The sequence below is a fragment of the Ictalurus punctatus genome, chromosome 15 (genome assembly GCF_001660625.3).
Source record: "Ictalurus punctatus breed USDA103 chromosome 15, Coco_2.0, whole genome shotgun sequence".
NCBI lineage: Eukaryota > Metazoa > Chordata > Actinopteri > Siluriformes > Ictaluridae > Ictalurus > Ictalurus punctatus.
This window is the reverse complement of record NC_030430.2, coordinates 14,142,727-14,160,882: the sequence shown is the minus strand read 5'-3', so window position 1 is coordinate 14,160,882 and position 18,156 is coordinate 14,142,727. Positions and strand designations below refer to the sequence as shown.

At 38.9% G+C, this 18,156-nt stretch overlaps 1 protein-coding gene across 1 annotated transcript; it reads left to right on the top strand.

Moving 5' to 3' along the window:
• Nucleotides 1–7,274: 7,274 nt before the first annotated feature.
• On the top strand, nucleotides 7,275–8,437 carry bhlhe23 (basic helix-loop-helix family, member e23). Its single transcript, XM_017486538.3, has one exon. The coding sequence runs from the start codon at nucleotides 7,712–7,714 to the stop codon at nucleotides 8,396–8,398; it is 687 nt and encodes a 228-aa protein (XP_017342027.1). The 5' UTR covers nucleotides 7,275–7,711; the 3' UTR covers nucleotides 8,399–8,437.
• Nucleotides 8,438–18,156: the final 9,719 nt, after the last annotated feature.

The window sequence follows — 18,156 nt, the reverse complement described above, 5'->3', positions numbered from 1 at the left end:
TATATATATATATATATATATATATATATATATATATATATATATATATATATATATATATATATATATATATATATTAGTCTGTGGTACAATTAGTGCAGTTTTATAAGGAAATTAGCTGTACGTTTTATTGAGCATCTTACAGAACCAGACATGGTTCTTCTGGAGACTTTGACTGTCGCACTTGCTTCTTATTTTTGCAGCAAAACTCAGCAGCCTTCATTATGTTTTTTGTCTGAGAAGTGTCTCATGTAATATGCTGCTTTCTTTAATGACATACTAACATTCTTCTGTAACATTTAATTTTGTGCTAGAAAACTAATGTTTAGGAATCTAAAAAAAATGTTGTACTGACTCGATAATATAGAAGTCATAAAATAAAAAAATCTACAAAGTTTGTACTAAAGAAAATACTGTAACTTTTGCACAGTACTGTACATTATTTATAGCTGTTTTCTATGAAGTCAAACAGAGCTACATATGTTGAAAGGATGTTCAATATGAGCATATTGTGAATCAGAGTCCTGGGATGAGCACAGGACAGCCTTTATGACCACAGTTCTGTGATTTATTTTCTTTTTGTGTATATCACATGCTAAATTGTTTCAGAAATTAAAACAAAATCTAAGATAAAACAAAGGCAAATAGGTAAATATAAAATACAGTTTTTAAATGATAATGTTATTTATGGAAACAAAAAAGTTATCAAACACCAACAGGGCCTGTGTGAAAATGTATTTGTCCCCCTAGTTACTAATTTCCCAAATTTATGAAACTGCATTCATAATGGGGTTCAGCTAGACTAGACACAACCAGGCCTGATTACTGCAAACCCTGTTCAATCAAATCAACACTTACATAGAACTTTTTCAACAGCATTAAGTTGGTTAAAAGCTCTTATCCAGTAACACACTATGTCAAAATTTAAGGAAATTCCAAAAATGATGAGCAAGAAGACGATATACAAAAGCCTGGGAAGGGTTACAAAGCTATTTCAAAGGCTCTGGGACTCCAAAGATCCACAGTGATCTTAAAGATCCATTATCTCCAAATGGAAAAACTCGGCACAATAGTAAACCTTCCCAGAAGTGGCTGACCTTCCAAAATTCCTCCAAGAGCACAGCAACAACTCATCCAGCAAGTCACAAAAGAGCCAATGACAACATCAAAGGATCTACAGGCCTCTCTTGCATCAATAAAGGTCACTGTTCATGACTCCACTATCAGAAAGACACCAGGCAAGTGGGGAGTTGAAAACCACTGCTAACCCAGAAGAACATTAAGGCTCTTCTGAATTTTGCCAAAACACACCTTGATGATCCTCAAACCTTTTGGGAGAATGTTCTGTGGATTGATGAGTTGAAAGTGGAACTATTTGGAATACAGGTGTGCCGTTACATCTGGCGTAAACCAAACAAAGACTTTCACAAAAAGAACATCATAGCTAAGGTCAAGCATGGTGGTGGAAGTGTGATGGTGTGGGGATGCTTTGCTGCTTCAGGGCCTGGGCAACATGCAATAATTGAGGGAAACATGAACTCTGCTCTGTACCAGAAAATCCTAAAGGGGAATATCCGAGTAAGTCCAAGTCCTAGAAGAAAGACTGATCTCCAGTTATCTGAAGCGTTTGGATGCAGGTATTGCTGCTAAAGGTGGCTTAACCAGATTTGAAGTTTAAGGGGGCAATTAGTTTTTCACATTGGTGATAGGTGTTGGTTAACTTTTTTTTGCTTCAATAAAAATAATAATAAATAAAAAAACTATATTGTGTGTTTATTCAGGTTGCCTTTGTTTTATGTTGTATTTTGTTTGATCTGAAGATCTAAAACTATTTCGCATGTGATATACACAAAAACAGAAGAAAATATTGGGGCAAATATTTTTTCACAGCACTGTACAAGTCCACAGTATTCAGGTGAGATTATCCACTGAAGCAAGGATGAGCCTTGGTCTTCTACAAAAGCAGAAAATGAGAATATTTTGAGATACTGGATTTTTGATTTCCATGAGCTGTAAGCTGTAATCATCAATATTAAAACAAAAAAGGATTGAAATAGTTTACTTTATGTGTAACGAATCTAGAATATATGAAAGTTCCACTTTCTGAATTAAATTACTCGGAAAAAAAAAACTTTTCCACGATATCCAATTTTTTTTTACATGCACCTGTATATATATATATATATACACACACACACACACACACACACACGCACGCACGCACATTATTTTTTTAATTTATTTTTGTTTGTTTGTTTAGATGCAAAGCAGCCTGTAAACCCAGCACGTAGCTCAATCATGCTTCCTCGGGTTTAGTAGATATTATCCACAAGAGGGAGCTCTGCCTCAACTAGTGTATGCATGTGTAGTGGCTGAAAGGAAACTGTGTGGCCAGGTTTGTGATTTTCCCCTTTCCCTGGCCTGTATTTAACTATTAAATGTTTGTTGCTCAATCATTTGTGCACACACATAGCAATAGCATGTAGGTCAGTGGTCACCAAGCATGTTCCTGGAGCTCTACCTTCCTGAAGACTTTAGCTCCAACCATAATCATGCCACCTAACCATCTAATCATTGCCTCAAAATTTTTTTGATCAACTGTGTTAGATTTTGGTTAGAGATGAAACCTGCAAGAAGGTATCTCAAGGGGGTTGGTGACCACTGATCTAGATAGAAGATAGTGGCTTAAGAGGATGCTAGAGGACAGAAATTGCCCAGGAAAATGAAAATGGCCCAGATCTGTCTCAGTACATTAACCTTTAAGTTAGCTCAAAATTCCTACTGGCACTTCTGTGCATATTGTCAGGATCGTTTCTACAATTACATATACAAAAATCTATGACATAAACATCATGCAACTTCTTGCACTTGCATTAGAAACAACATTATTGTTGTTAAGATCAGAACAGTTTTTAAAAAAGATAGGATTCAGTTATCTCATCTACACTCAACAAACAAAATAAGATTAAATCTAGAACCTTTATAGGTTATTTGGTTGTCCCTCTAGAGCAAGACCTCCTGGAGATCTACCTTCCTAGAGACTTTAGCTGCAAAAATAATCGTGCCCACCTGACCATCTAATCATTGCCTTAAGGAGTTCTCGATCAACTAAAACAGGTGTATTAGATTTTGTTTGGAGATGAAACCTGCAGGAAGGTAGATCTCAAAGGAAGAGGGTTGGTGATCACTGCTCTAGGAGAACCCCTGAATGTTTTCCTAAAAGAATGGATTCCAGATATAACTGTGTTAGGAAGCTAAGAACTCTTAACTAATTTAAGAATATTTGAAGAACCATATTTTGGATCTTTTTTTTTCCTTAATGTGTAAGAATATTAAAATAAGTCACCACAGTATTCTGCCCAGACTCATTTTGGCCTACTTCTAGGCCATGGACTTATAAGACCAAAAAATGTATTGTGTTATACAGTGGCTTGCATAAGTATTCACTCCCCTCAACTTACTTTAGGTGTTTCACAGCAAGAGGGGTGAGTGAATTGCTTCTGTGAAGCAATCACAACTTTTTTGCTTTTTATTTGTTAAAAAAAGGCAATATATTGATTTAACTCTGATTTTAATATTATGTGCTATTTTGTGTAGACTCATGACAAGAATCTCCATTATAAAGCCCATTTATAAGACGTAAAGTCCATTTCAGTTACAGGTTGTAACACGAAATAAGTGTGGAAAGGGAATGAATACTTATTCCACTGTATGAGAGTGGTACACTCATAGAAAAGAGCATTCTTCAAGTGTTCTTTTGATAATTATACATTTCTACATGAATCCCTTTCAGGTTCTAATCTAGGCATTACAATTTACTTATCGACCCGAAGCCACAAAAATACAAGCCATGTCTGAACTGGTTCCCTATTCACCATAAAATTCAATATTTGGCTTGCAGGCATTTTGTAGTGCTCTCTGTATTTTCAGTGGAAAATTAGGGTGAATTCTATTGTATTGTCTGAGCTGTTTGTGTTGAATTTATCACGTTGTGACCAAACACCAAAAAAAAAATCCTAATACATGTAAAGGTATATGGCAAATAATATTATTCTGATGCTGAATTCAGATATATTGGGACACTTTTTGAATTTCCAACTTGTCTAAGCTTTCTTGCTGATAAATTCTTAAAACCTCAATGTGAAGGAAGAATGTTTCTATCATGTTTAAAAGAAAATGTTTCTATCATATTTTATAAAAGCAAGTTTTAACCTTTTGTCAAGACGATTTTAATGATTTTTGGTATTTTGGGACACAGATTTTCATTAGTTTAGGTTTTTACTTTCATCCATCCATCTATCTAATGATTTTCCATAGTGCTTATCCTACACATGGTCGCTGGGGATCTTGGAGCCTATCCCAGGGAACTCGAGGCACAAAACGATTGACACTCTGGACGGGGTGCGAAACTGTCACAGGGGTGCATTCATCCACAGTTATATTTTTAATACATTCTTTTTTTGCAGCATACTTATTAATGGCATCAATAAATCAAATTTTAATAACAATTTTTAAAAATCCAAATTCATTATCCAGCCATCTATCTATTTATGTCATGGGGAGCCTGGATTGTATCCCAGGGAGCTTGCGGTATAGAGCAGAGGAAACATTGGACGTCATATTCACACACTACGGACAATTTGGGAATTCTAATCAGCCTACAATGCATGTCTCTGGACTGGAGGAGGAAACTAGAGTACCTGGAAGAAGCCCCTGAGGCACAGAGAGAGCACGCAGGCACAGTGCACACTGGGATTTGAACCCCCAACCCTGGAGGTGCAAGGCAAATGTACTAAACACGACCCCTGCCCCCCCCCCCCCCCCATTTCATTATCAACATAATTAGATTATTTTATATGCGGATACAATACATATATTATATGTACAGAGTAGCTACCATCAAATTGATTAAAGATGTTGGCCTAGGAAACATTCTGTAATTAATTTCTCACAGCAGTATCAACAATATCAGGATTTACCTTTGACAGAAATCACAGATAACACAATTTGCTGTGAAAATGCCCTGTAGGTTGTCCCTATACAACATGTGAAAAAGTGCCCTCTAGGGTGCCCTTAGAGCGAAGAAAACATGATTAAGTGCCATAATTGCTGCCCTTCAAATTGAAAAACAAAACAGAACAAAAGTATCATATTGCCCTCTAGGGTGCCAGTACACATAAGAAAATCTGATGAAGTGCCTTCCAGTGGAGAATATGTAATGCAATGCCCTATAGGGTTCCCATACATGTGAGGAAACATAATAAAGTGCCCTAATTGGTGTCTTTCCAGTGGAGAAAATGAGATGCAGTGCTCTATAGGGTTTCCTATACATGCCGTCTAGGTGCTTTTTATGTGTATGAGAATATGTGCCCACTATAGGGTATGTCTATAGCCTAGTAGGGAAAAAATGAGTCAATTCCCTCTAGGTGCCCCTGTTCTTTTATATATATAAGCCTGTGTCCACTCCTGGCCCTGTAATAATGTAGTGCACTGCCATGTGAATAGGGAAGTCAGTCAGACAAGGCTATATGGAGTGTTGTAATGTGGAACAGCGACCACACGGCGGCAGTAGCAGCATGTTTGCAGTTCTTTTCATGCTACACGGTTCGCTGTGTGTCCCAGTGGCCTACTTATACTCTGTATGATTAACTGTTTAGGTGCGTTTAAGTGTTTAGATCTGTTTTAAGGCTGTCTTAGACGTTATGATCAATGCTCCAGCACTGTGTAGGCTGCACTGTTCGTTTCTAAGCGGAAATAAAAACAACTTAGTTAGTCCCGGTAAATAGCCTACTGTTAACGGTACCGGTAGCCATTTAGCTGTCCAACTTCCTCATTTCAGCTCCATTAAAAAATGTAATCAAAATGCAATCAGATTTCAGATATAAGTTAGTATGACCCTCATTGGAATGATGATGTCCTATTTGTTGTTGTTGTTGTTGTTTTCTCCTTTTTGCTTTAACTGTGTAAGACGTTGCACATCAAAACAGTATGAAAGCTGGGCCTGCTTTAAAAATTTTATGGCTTGTAATAAAATAATTGTCGGGTATGACCTCAAATTCACGAATTCATGGTCTTGATTTGTATTTAAATTCAAATCAATTCATTTTTATTTGTATAGTGCTTTTAACAATGGATATTGTCTCAAATCAGCTTTACAGAAATATATAAATATGGGATACAGATTTTAAGTGTGTGGATTAATCCCTATTGAGCAAGCCAGTGGCGACAGTGGCAAGGAAAACCTCCCTAAGATGATAAGAGGAAGAAACCTTGAGAGGAACCAGACTCAGAAGGAAACCCCTCCTCATCTGGGTAACAACAGATAGTGTGAAAGTAAAAGAAAGTTCATTATGGTTTTTATATGAAGTCTGTTTGTTGAACTAGTCCACTGTTCACTAAAGGAGACTTGAGTGCAAAATTGTATGTGGTAATTGCAGTCCTAAGGCCATCGCAGTAACCATAGTCCCAGCAACCACAGCGAAAATGTGCATGTGGAACTGAGGTCCAAAACCATTTCCATGGTAAGTACCATCCTCAGCAATCTCCAGGCTGCACTGCTTGAAGTCGTCCTCAGTGGCAGAATGTAGCCTTCAGTTGATGAGAGCTCCATCCAGAGGCAGGGCATCAGGATGGATCAGTCAAGTCCGGAGAGCAGAAAGGGTCAGCATCAATATTTAAAGGGAAACAGAATTACCCACATCAACAATAACCACTGAATCCCACATAGTAGAAGGGTAAAGGTCAGCAATAAGCCGGAAACTGTGGTATGGGATCAAATCTGGAGGCTCTTTAAGACTTTGTGTTTAGTTCCTGAACTCATTCTTACGATCATTCCGATAACACATTATCTTTAATTCATTGTGTTGTTGTTGCTGTTGTTGTTGTTGCTGTTAGGCATGAAATTGTATTCCAAAGTGTACACTTTAATCGTCTAAGTTCACAAAACAATGATGAGACTCTACTGGTGTATGATCAAATAACCGATTAAACTATATATATATATATATATATATATATATATATATATATATATATATATATATATATATATATATATATATGACAGAGAGAGAGAGGGGTATTTTTAATTTGTATTTTTGTCATTTAGCTGGTCTAAAATCGCTGATAAATGTCAGAAATATTAATATCTGAAGTTCACTGCAGACACTTTCATGTCATTATTTCGTCCGGTCCACCTATTGTGGGGGTTTTTTTCGCGGTTACAATGAAGACACAGCAGGCTTCTAATCCTCTTAATTAAAACGCCTCGCTGATTGGACAGAATAGTAATCCCGCGGGGCCTCGCGCTCTTACTAACGCTCTTGTAGGACGGAGCGCGCGCCACACTGTGCCCAGGGCGAGGGCAGAACGCAGCGCGCGCAGCAGCGAGGACACGCGCACAAGTTCGCACGAGGTGTCTAAAGTGCGCGTATCATAACCGAGTGCGTCTTTACCACATCACATGCTTGTGTAAGGTGACCAGATCAGGCGCGCGAGGGAAGAAGCGGGTTGGAGCAAGGTTGACTCAGATTACAACTTTCACAGTTTCTGGGCACGGCCGTGAGGACTTGCAGGAAGCAAGAAGACAGCGCGAGAAAGCGCAGAGAGAAATCGAGACTAGGAACGCGGCGGATAAGGTTTCACTTCCCGATTTTAATCTTTTTTTTTTATTTTATTTTTATTTTTGTAATTCGTTTCCGTTTTTTTCATAATGAATGCTCGAGAGGAGAATCTGCTGAAATCAATCAGCAATGACACGCTTCTGGACCTGACGCAGCGTTACGGCCAAGCGGCGCTGGGCTTCGGCGCGGGTCACGGTGCATCGAGTCCTGCCCGTTTCCCGCTCGCCTCCTCCGCTGCTGCAGACTTCCTCACGGCGCAGACGGCCAAATCCGGGGAGAGCGGCGGCGAGCACACGAGCGACGACGACGACAGCTTCGATGTGGACGCTCGGAAACAGAGCTCGGCCTTTGGAGAGGACCCCAAGCACCCGGCCGCCAAGAAACCCAAGGAGCAGCGCTCTCTGCGCCTGAGTATCAACGCGCGCGAGCGCCGGCGCATGCACGACCTGAATGATGCTCTCGACGGCCTGCGCGCCGTCATCCCGTACGCACACAGCCCGTCCGTGCGCAAACTGTCCAAAATCGCCACGCTGCTCCTCGCCAAGAACTACATCCTCATGCAAGCGCAGGCTCTGGAGGAGATGCGCCGGCTCGTGGCGTACCTTAACCAAGGCCAAACGCTCACGTCGGCCGTACCGAGCGCACTGGCCCCGTTCGGACAGACCCCCGCCACCGTGTACCCGTTCTCAGGCACTGCGCTAGCTGCCTGCGTGGAGAAGTGCTCGTACTCGGCGGCGCCTTCGAGTCTCTTCAAGCACTGCAGCGATAAGCCTTGATTTACGCACATACACACGCACACACGCACACACCTGCGCGCTTACTCGAACTTTACCCGCAGCTGGTCTCGATATACACAATTGAAATGTTTTGTTGTTGGGAAGAGAACTTTAGTATAATACATAATTCTTCGACATGTTTAAATACCTACTATAATATTTCATCCAGGTCATGTGAAATATATATGTACGAAGGGTCGCAATATATTTTGGAACAGGCTTTTTTAAATTCCTCACATTCAGCCGCTTTTCTCCTCTGCCCTCCTAATTAAGCAAAACATATTTTAACAATCGCCTATGTGACGTAATGCATTGCACTGGAGTGCATGTTCAGTGATCCTATGGAAAAATAGACCATTCTTTAATAAGTCAGTAATTGCGTAATTGCCACTGCAAACCTCAAATTTCCCCTTGTAATTTAGTTTATTATTGGTAAACTATGCAACGTGCCACAATGAGAAAGGGGGTAGGGGGGGACGATTTATCATGTATATTCATTTAGACAGTCAGACATCAATATGGGCCAAGCATAGCCTAAATTCTCTCACCCTCTCTTCTGTCAGTGCTTTGTGGAGAAAACGCTGTGTAACGCATTTTGAATCTGTTGGCCTATGATGGTGATTTTTGGATTTGGATATGTTAATGAACATATTCACTTGATTGTGTTGTACGACTGTGAAGATCTACTTGATGACGCCTACACTGGCAAAGCGTTTGGTCTTGTTGCTACATGAGTTTCATATATTGTTTATACGTCTTTATAATTAAAACATCTATGAGCAGTGATGACTGATGACGCTTTATTGCTCCTCCAATTATTTTCACCTCATTACGGACATATATGGCTGAGGTTATTTATTTATATATATATAATCAATCAATGTTGCATTTGTGCTTTTATTTTATGTAAATATACCAGCGTAGACCATTCGCGATTTTGGCTATTTTTTTTTTATTTTTTTTTTTTGTTTAATGTAGAAATAAAAAAAAAATCAAAACTAAATATTTAAAACTAAACATTTAAACAAATCACTGGCGTTGTTGTTGTTGTTGTTGTTGTTGTTGTTGTTGTTGTTGTTATTATTATTATTATTATTATTATTATTATTATTAACATTTACGTTCATTCTCAAATATTTTTGTAGGCTATTTTAGCTAATTAAAAAAATTCCTCTGTCATGCCGTTCAGTGATCCTGAGCAGGTATGATATGAATTTCTTAAATGCGGCTAATCTTTGCTCTGGGCCGTTTCGGCAGATGCGCGTAGCCACGGGTATTTTTCAAAAGCGCAGGGTTTCTGTTGCTCTCCGTTTGTTAAAGCCATTACCGAGCCAGTCTTTCCTATATACAATGGACAGAGGCCTGATTACTGCTGCACTGAAAATATTTCATATTTCAATAACCAAATGGACAATGAGGCCTAGGCTGTACCACAGTAACCGGCTGAGCGAAAACTTCTGCACTTCTCCAGCTTGTACTTGTCACAGTGTAATGACATTAACCTAAACAAATGATTGTACATGCATACAGTCAAGTTTACTACAAGGTGGATGCATATCATTTAAGTGTCTTAAAAATATATTTTTATTCAACATTTTCACTGTACCTCTACAAGTATTATAGAATCAGTTAGGACTTTAGGTTTTAGTAGAATAGTCACTTCTAAAATAAAAGCCTATGTTCTTTCGAGAACAAAGCACAAGAAGAGGGAAGTCTCTTTACATAAAGTCAGCACTTTTAATAAGAGAGCACAAGTCTACCAAGGTGAAGTCCTGTTGAGTTAAACGAGTCCTTTTAAAAGTAAGAAACCCATGCGCTGTCTTCAATTACAAGTGTATGATGATAAATATTGCTGGGATTTTCATTTCGGTTTTGATTATCCATCCAGATTTAACCGGACTGTTTCCAGGTTGTCTGTCTGTCTGCAGCTTGGAGGGAAAACTGTAGGGAATCAGTTTTCCCTACATTAATCACTAGTTACAGGTATAAACACAGGCTCCATCATGGAGCACGTTACTACTATAATCTACATTGGCTTTTGAGCACCTTTGAACATTTATTTAACATGAGAAAGAAAATGAGCTAAATGAAATCCTATAGGATTCCTCACATGTAGCATAAATGACATCAGTGACTGAAACAAGTCAAACAGATACAATCAGATTCCAGAGCAAATGTCAGCTTTGTTTGTTTGAGTCCATGAATAAAGCACTTTAGACTAAATGTAGTAACAAACATTTCGAGAACTGAGCCTGACTTGCACTGTCTTTTCACCATACACTCTCTGAAATCGAGGTAACACACTATACTCTTCCTCGTCATAGGACGGTAGCATCAAGTGGACATGCTTTGTAAATTTTGTGTGCATCTTTTACCTGGGAAGGTGCACATGATGTACTTTTAAATTAACTTTTAGGATAAAGTTTTAAGGGTATATCAATGTTCCATCCATCCATCCATTTTCTGTATCGCTTATCCTAAACAGGGTCACGTGGAACTTGGAGCCTATCCCAGTGGACTCGGGGCACAAGGCAGGGGATGCTCTGGATGGGGTGCCAACCTATCACAGGGCACGATCGCACACAGACTCACACACCCATTCACAAGCTACATTCAATGTAGAGATGCCAATCAGCCTACAACGCATGTCTTTGGACTGGGGGAGAAAACCGGAGTAACAAGAGGAATCCCCGAAGCACGGGGAGAACACACAAACTCCACGTACACAGGGCGAAGGAGAGATTCGAACCCCAACCCCGGAGCTATAACTACTAAGCCACCATGCCCCCACATCAGTATTCCTTAAAGTCCCATTATGTACATTAAATGATTTTTAAAGGAACACTGTAGTCCTGTGTACTTTGAGTGTACTGGCCTGGATATACTGCATATACCAAACTGCCAACCAGCAAACATATTACAAACTTTTTTCATGGGAAAATTGTCACAATTTGTCCATTTATCTAAAATGTGTCAACTTTATGATGCAAACCATGTTAGATGTCAATATTTTGCTTCTTCTTTAATGAAACTAAGATATATAGCACGTAATAGGAGTTTATTACCACCAGTTATCTTTATATGAACTGCATGTTCACATCATTTTGCAGAGAGAGTGCCAGAGAGTGACTTTAGGTAATCAAATCCAAAAATCAATCCATATGATATTGGCTCAAAATGGCCATTATGATTCAAGATGTTTCATTGACATACTAGTTATAGGGCCAGAAAGCACACCCGCAACACTGTTTGAGTTTATTGAGCATTTCGGATGTGAGTGCGTTTTCATTTTGCTTGTCAAATCACTCCTGCAAATGATTGCTAAACTACTTTAACACACACACACACACACACACACACACACACACACACACACACACACACACACACAAAACCAGCATAAAGACTTTAAAGACTTCAAGAGCAGTAGTCATTCATCTGCTTTTCACAAGTGTTCTTTATAAGATTATTCCTGTCATCCCTCATGTCTCAGGCCATTAATGCTTCTTATTCCACAGGACTAATTTCATTACCATAGCTGGAAGCCTCTTTTGTGTGTTTTGTTGCTCTTCACAGGCGACTGATGGAGAGAGAGAGAAGCATATGCCCTTAAGTGCTGAACTCTACCGACTGTTTCTGACAGTGCTGCTGAGAGTCATTAAGCTCTTGTAGCTCAGTACCGGTGCTTGTTATATGTGCACTTGTTTACTACAGGGCTCAGGAGTGCAAACAGGCCGAGAGAATAGTTGGGAAGATGGGGGGCAGGTTGCTGAAACAGAGTTCAGGTTGTGTTTGTTCTCACTTTGGAAAACATACGAGCTCCAAGGCACATCATTTGAAGCACTAGCGAGCTGGTTATGTTTAGGAGTGTGTGTCTTTGTTTAGCATTTCTCTATGTTTTAGCAGTGTAGTACAAACTGTTCAGCAGTTATTGTCAGGTATAATCACACTCTGACCTGTCTAATACCTCAAGCTTGTACATATAGTGTTTTATGATGTAAACACTCCACTCAGCATTAGTGCTTGTACATTACTCTTTACCATGTTAATAAGTTAAACTTAGGGAACTGTAAAATAAAGTGTTGCGACTTTTTGTGTGGCGTGCGCATAAGTGCTAGAGTCTATATATCTATTTTGAAAGGACACTAACTTTGCCTTATGCTCACCAAAGCCTCTTCTTCCACCTTCTTCTTCCACTCTTGTTCCACTGGAAGGGACAGCAATTTATAATACACATACTTCACTATAATTGTTTTGAAAATGAAGTCACACAATTACTTTTGGAAACAAGAACAAGTCTCACAATTTAATAATTAAAAGAGGAATTAAGCAAGCAAGCTGGATTTTTTAAATGTCCCTTTGTTTATTTATTTAGCAATTGTGGTTCACATAGTCTAATATACAGTAGGTTAAATAATGTTATTTATGAGCCTGTGGCTTCTGATTCCTGTTCTTGGAGTGGAACCTAATGCAGTCTTCTGCTCCTCCACCTCAGGGTTCAGCACTCTGTGTGTTCTGAGATGCTTTCCTGCTCACCACAGTTGTAAAGAGTAATTATTTGAGTTACTGTAGCCTTCCTGTCAACTTGAACCAAGCTGGCCATTTTCCACTGACCTCTCTCATCAAGGCATTTCTGACGCTCACAGAATTTTATTTGTTCATTTCTTTTTATTTATTTATTTATTTATTTTTTACACCATTATGTAGAAACACAATAGTCTGTTGTGCATCAAAATCCCAGGAGATCCGCAGTTTCTTAAATACTCAAACCAGCCCATCACTGAGTCACTGAGATCACATTTTTTCTCCCATTCTGCTTTTTGATGTGAGCATTAAGTGAAACTCTTGCCCTATATATAGGTATGATTTTGTGCATTGCACTGCTTGGATAATGATTTCATGAATGTACTGCTATTCCTATTCAAATTGCTGGTGAAAATTTTTACCAGAAAGCTTACCTAACTCAACTATTTTCTCTATTTTCAGCAGAACCCCCCCCCCCCCCCCCCCCACCACCACCACCACCACCAGTCATTTACTGTTGAAAACAACAACTCATATGTGTTGATTAGTTACACGTAATGATAAGTGTTCCTTAGTTAGTGCCTTTAATTAAAAACTGTTTAGTTTAGAACGACCCTGTAAATGTCATCGGCAGTCTTCTATTCAGGTAGTCTCAATAGGCTTAACACTATATGTATTTCAGTGACCACTGACTGACCAGAAACATCCACCGACTCTGGGGGTCCATTTTCATATTTTTGTGCTGGAAGGGTACACAGTGAACATTTCCTCATGTGAATGGAAGCTCGTTGTGCACGATTTATCTGGCTAATCGCAATGTTTAAGAGAGAGTTCCTGCCTAACTATATGAATGTTTGAAGGGTGCACACACCCTCTAATGCCTCTGTATGTGAATAAAGAGGGGACCCCCTCCGGTAGATATGTGACATCATGGCTGCCTCTTCCCTGCGGCCCTGTTTGTCTCATGCAATGAGAGGCAAAGTCAGTTGGTTCCTAGCAGCCATGTGATTCAGTCAGACATGAGCAAGTGTGTGGCACCACCAAGGAATAAGGATTCGTTACTGTAATCAGACATGGATTGGAGAATGCTCACAAATAGTATACATGCCCACAAATTGCTACAAGGCACCTGACACCACATTTAAACCCCCTACCATAACCACCTGAGGGAAACATTAAGCCATGGAGAGGAGAGAACAGAACAGAACAGAAGAAATATAATATTAACTTTCCTGTTCATATTTATAGCCGTGCTACTGCATTTGCATATAAAATGTTCAGTTGATACATATATATTAATTTTATAGTACACAAAATAGACAATGGAGAGAGAAAGAGAGTGAAAAAATAAAAAAGAGAGTGCAAGAGAGCACAATAGCTGTGTCTCATTTTGACTCTGTATCTGAGATGACACGCCCAGCGCCCAGTCTAGCGTCACAGCCTAATCTCTGTAATGGCCTTCAGACGCCAAACTGGTGGGAACTTTAGAAAGATGACAGGGGATCTGGGACACGGAAACGAGGTGCACACCAGTGCAGTCCCATTTCCCTCCCCCTGCCACATTGGTGTTCACATTTCCTAACACACACACACACTCACAAATAGACTTTCACTTGTTCTTGTGTTCATATACAAACAGACATATGCACACACTGAAATTGTGTAGTCAGACACAACGAGAGACAAACTCCAGCACACTCACAACACCCAGTTACTCACTTCCCTGCTGTATAAGGCCCTCTGAATCGTGTTTTCTGGAGCTGAGGGGAAACCCTGTTTTGTAGAGAGCATTGGGGGATAGTTAGTGTCATTAATTAATGCCAAAAGCGATGTAATTGGCCATCCATAATCCTTGATGCACAGAGGATTCTGACAGGCAGAGGTGTGCACCACTGCAATGCCTGAGAAACTCACTAGATTACACTGTGTGTGTGTGTGTGTGTGTGTGTGTGTGTGTGTGTGTGTGTGTGTGTGTGTGTGCGCGCGTGTGTGTGAGCAAAAAATGCAAAAAATGACATCTTAACAAGTGAAAGTATCTTAAATGTAGTCACATCTATCTAGTATTTCCAATCATAAGATTATAATAAACCAAACTAAAGATTGTTAAATCTATTTCTAGACATATTCTGCATATTTCAAACTTGGAATCATCTTTATTTTTTTTAAAGCATTTATTTCCAGAAAGAAGCAAAATTATATACCAATACAATATAAACATTCAAAGCTTGAAATGAATAACATCTAAAAACAGGCTGCATAATTTTATATTCAATTTCAAGTAATCTCTTAATAGCACATATTAGATGCATTAACACATACTCAAGATATTTTCACTTGATAACATACAGTATAATTGTTTGCAGTGTGGGTGGGGTGGGGGTTATTTATACTTTTATATCTTACCGGGGACCAAATTTCCTCATAAAGATAAGGATATCTTTTTTTTAACAAAACTCAGAAACTGCAGCTTGTACATATTAAAAATAAATATATAAATAAATAAGCTAAAAGGTTTCCTTTTGGTGACTGAGGTTAAGGTTAAGGTTAGATTTAGATGTAGGATCACATGAATTATTTGCATTAATAATTATGTCAATGGAAATACCTCACAAGGATAGTACGACAAATTTAATCATTGTAATAAGCCTAAATGCAGAGGTCAGAATTATTACTTTGCAGTATTACTGTAGAACAGAATACTGTTCTACTGTTCAGATCTAAACCTATCTGCAATGGCCGAGAAATACAAACAAGAGTGTTGTGTTTATAACATTAGTTAGGTTTTAAATGAGTACTTTTTTAGTAAGCGAGCTTACTAGTATCTATTTTTGCTCTGTGTTAGTCTTGGTCTGCCTAATGAATAAATCTAAATCTAAATGTACACACAATGCTGTACATTCACTGCATTCAGCGATGGAGCGGCAAGGTGGGAGTAGGCGGGGCCGGATGATTATGAGTGGGCGTGGCCGACAGTCGGTGAGTGGGTGGAGCCTGTCTTGTGAGTGATGAAAGGAAGGATTAATGGCTCTCGGCGCGGTGGTGAGACTCACGCGCTCCTAATTAAAAGCGAACGAGCCAGCTAAGGATCAGTGGCTTTTAATGAGGGCCTTGTAGGCTGATTTGGGCGTAATTTTCTGCTTAATAAGGCCGGTTTAAAAAGTCATTTTGGAGGGACAGCGCTCTTTTAAGCCCACTCATTATCAACAAGAGCGGCTCACTTAAGTGCTTTAGAAAATGCTGCGTTTAATTAATATAGCAATGGCACGTGGCATAGCTGACAGGATAGAAAGGGAGAGGGGGGGGGGTAATATGGAGGGGGGTGATAAAGAATTTTCAAGGGCACTGGTTTCATTAAGCTTCTTCATTACGACCTGAATAACTCTTTGTGTCATTCGGGTGTCCTTCCTGTGTAGTACAGGCTGACAGGTGATGTACAGTCACTGTAACATTTTTGATATGAGAGTGGAGCAGTGAATGGTCACCCACACTAACTTGACTTAATGACTCCCTCCCCTTATAAAGATCCATACAGAATTACTAATCTCCCTGACAACACACTAACCTATGTGGGGGAGGGGGATAAAGACAGCAGCAGGTCACAGCATTATAGAAAAATCTGTGCATTGTGAACTATCATTTGTGAACTATGCTACTTCATGTAATAAACACAATAAGAAGAGTCCAGTTCAATGTGTGTGGGTTGGGTCTGTTAAGATAAACCTCAATGCTCATTGCACAGCGGGCTTTTAAAGTTTGTTTTGAAACTGTGAGACTCACTGGCTTTGAGTGCATTTACAATTGAGGAGTTTGGCTAGAAGGGTTGAGAGGAGAAAATGATGGAAGAAGGGAGGCGTGAGGTTTATCTGAGCTTGATCCAGTGTCTCCGGCCATCTCCTCAGCGGTGGATTGTGCTAAAGACTCTTAAAGCTTCTTTATCCCATTGCGATAATCAGTTTATGGCCAATTCCACTTGTCAATATCTCCACGAGACAAAAATGCTCAGCTTCAAGGACTAACAGTTAGAAAGCTGTCACTCACCAGGGCTTTAATGCCTGTGGTTTCCTGTTATAAAGCTGTTTATTCGTCTTTTCTTACTTTTGATTCCAATCTTTTTATATCTGGGATAAACATAACATAGTTTATTTCACATAATACTACCTATATTGGTAGACATAGTATGGTTACAAATATCTGAATATTGTTCATCATATTGGTCATTTTATTTATATTCTTCATATTGTTCCATATTGTTCATCATTGTGAATATCATCAGTATTGTTCATCATAGATGTTAGGTAACATTTATAATGAGTACTGATGGTTCAGTTGTTCAATTGTTATTATTTTGTTTAAAGATCTTTTTTTTATTATTTAGTACTGCCCTTCAGAAGCTAAATAAGATATTTACATGTGTCCCAGAAGACAAAATAATAACAATTTACACCAATCGTTCTGTTCAAAAGTTTACATCCCCCTGGCTCTTAATGTATCGTGTTGCCTTATTGAGCATCAGTGAATGTTTGCACCTTTTGTAATGGACCTGGAAGAATTTTCTGAAGATTAGTGGGCTGTTTAACTAATAATTAACTAATAATTAATAATTAATTTGTGTAAATTCAGTTATTATTGTCTCTTGTGGACTATATGTGACTCTTGTGACTATATATCTTGTGGACTATATGTACACACACATCTGTTGTGAAAAATAGCTTATTCAGGGCAGTACGAAATAACAAACAAATTGCAATTTTAATGATCCCTCTTATTATTGTTGTTGTTTGTTTTTTTTTTAAACAACTTTAGGCAGATTCTGCAAGGGGTGTGCGCACAACTGTATATTTTCTCTGTGCGACTATCAGAATGGAAATCCGATTATATCCAAAATAATCTTACTTGTCTGCAGGAGGAATTAAAGGATGATTACCTTCCTGACTTTCTTCAGTTAGTCAGCAGGTTTGTTGTATGTTTATTGTCGTATTTTATTTGATTGAGAAATGAGGCTATGAACGGGTTATACAATAGAGAATAGCGTTTGTCTACTGAGACCTATTAAGTCACCAAAACACAACTCCTACAATCTGCGTGAGACAGGAGCACATGTATTTAATCAGATGGAGAGAATGAGAGAGGACATGGTGTTATTTTCATCTCTCAGTATGAAGCGAGTTCATTTTTAATGCAACGAAATTAAATGGCCTGGAATCCACTTACACAAATTCTAGCATGATTTCATT

Coding starts and splice junctions, on each gene's coding strand:
- bhlhe23 (XM_017486538.3), top strand. CDS start 7,712: ATGAATGCTCGAGAGGAGAATCTGCTGAAATCAATCAGCAATGACACG.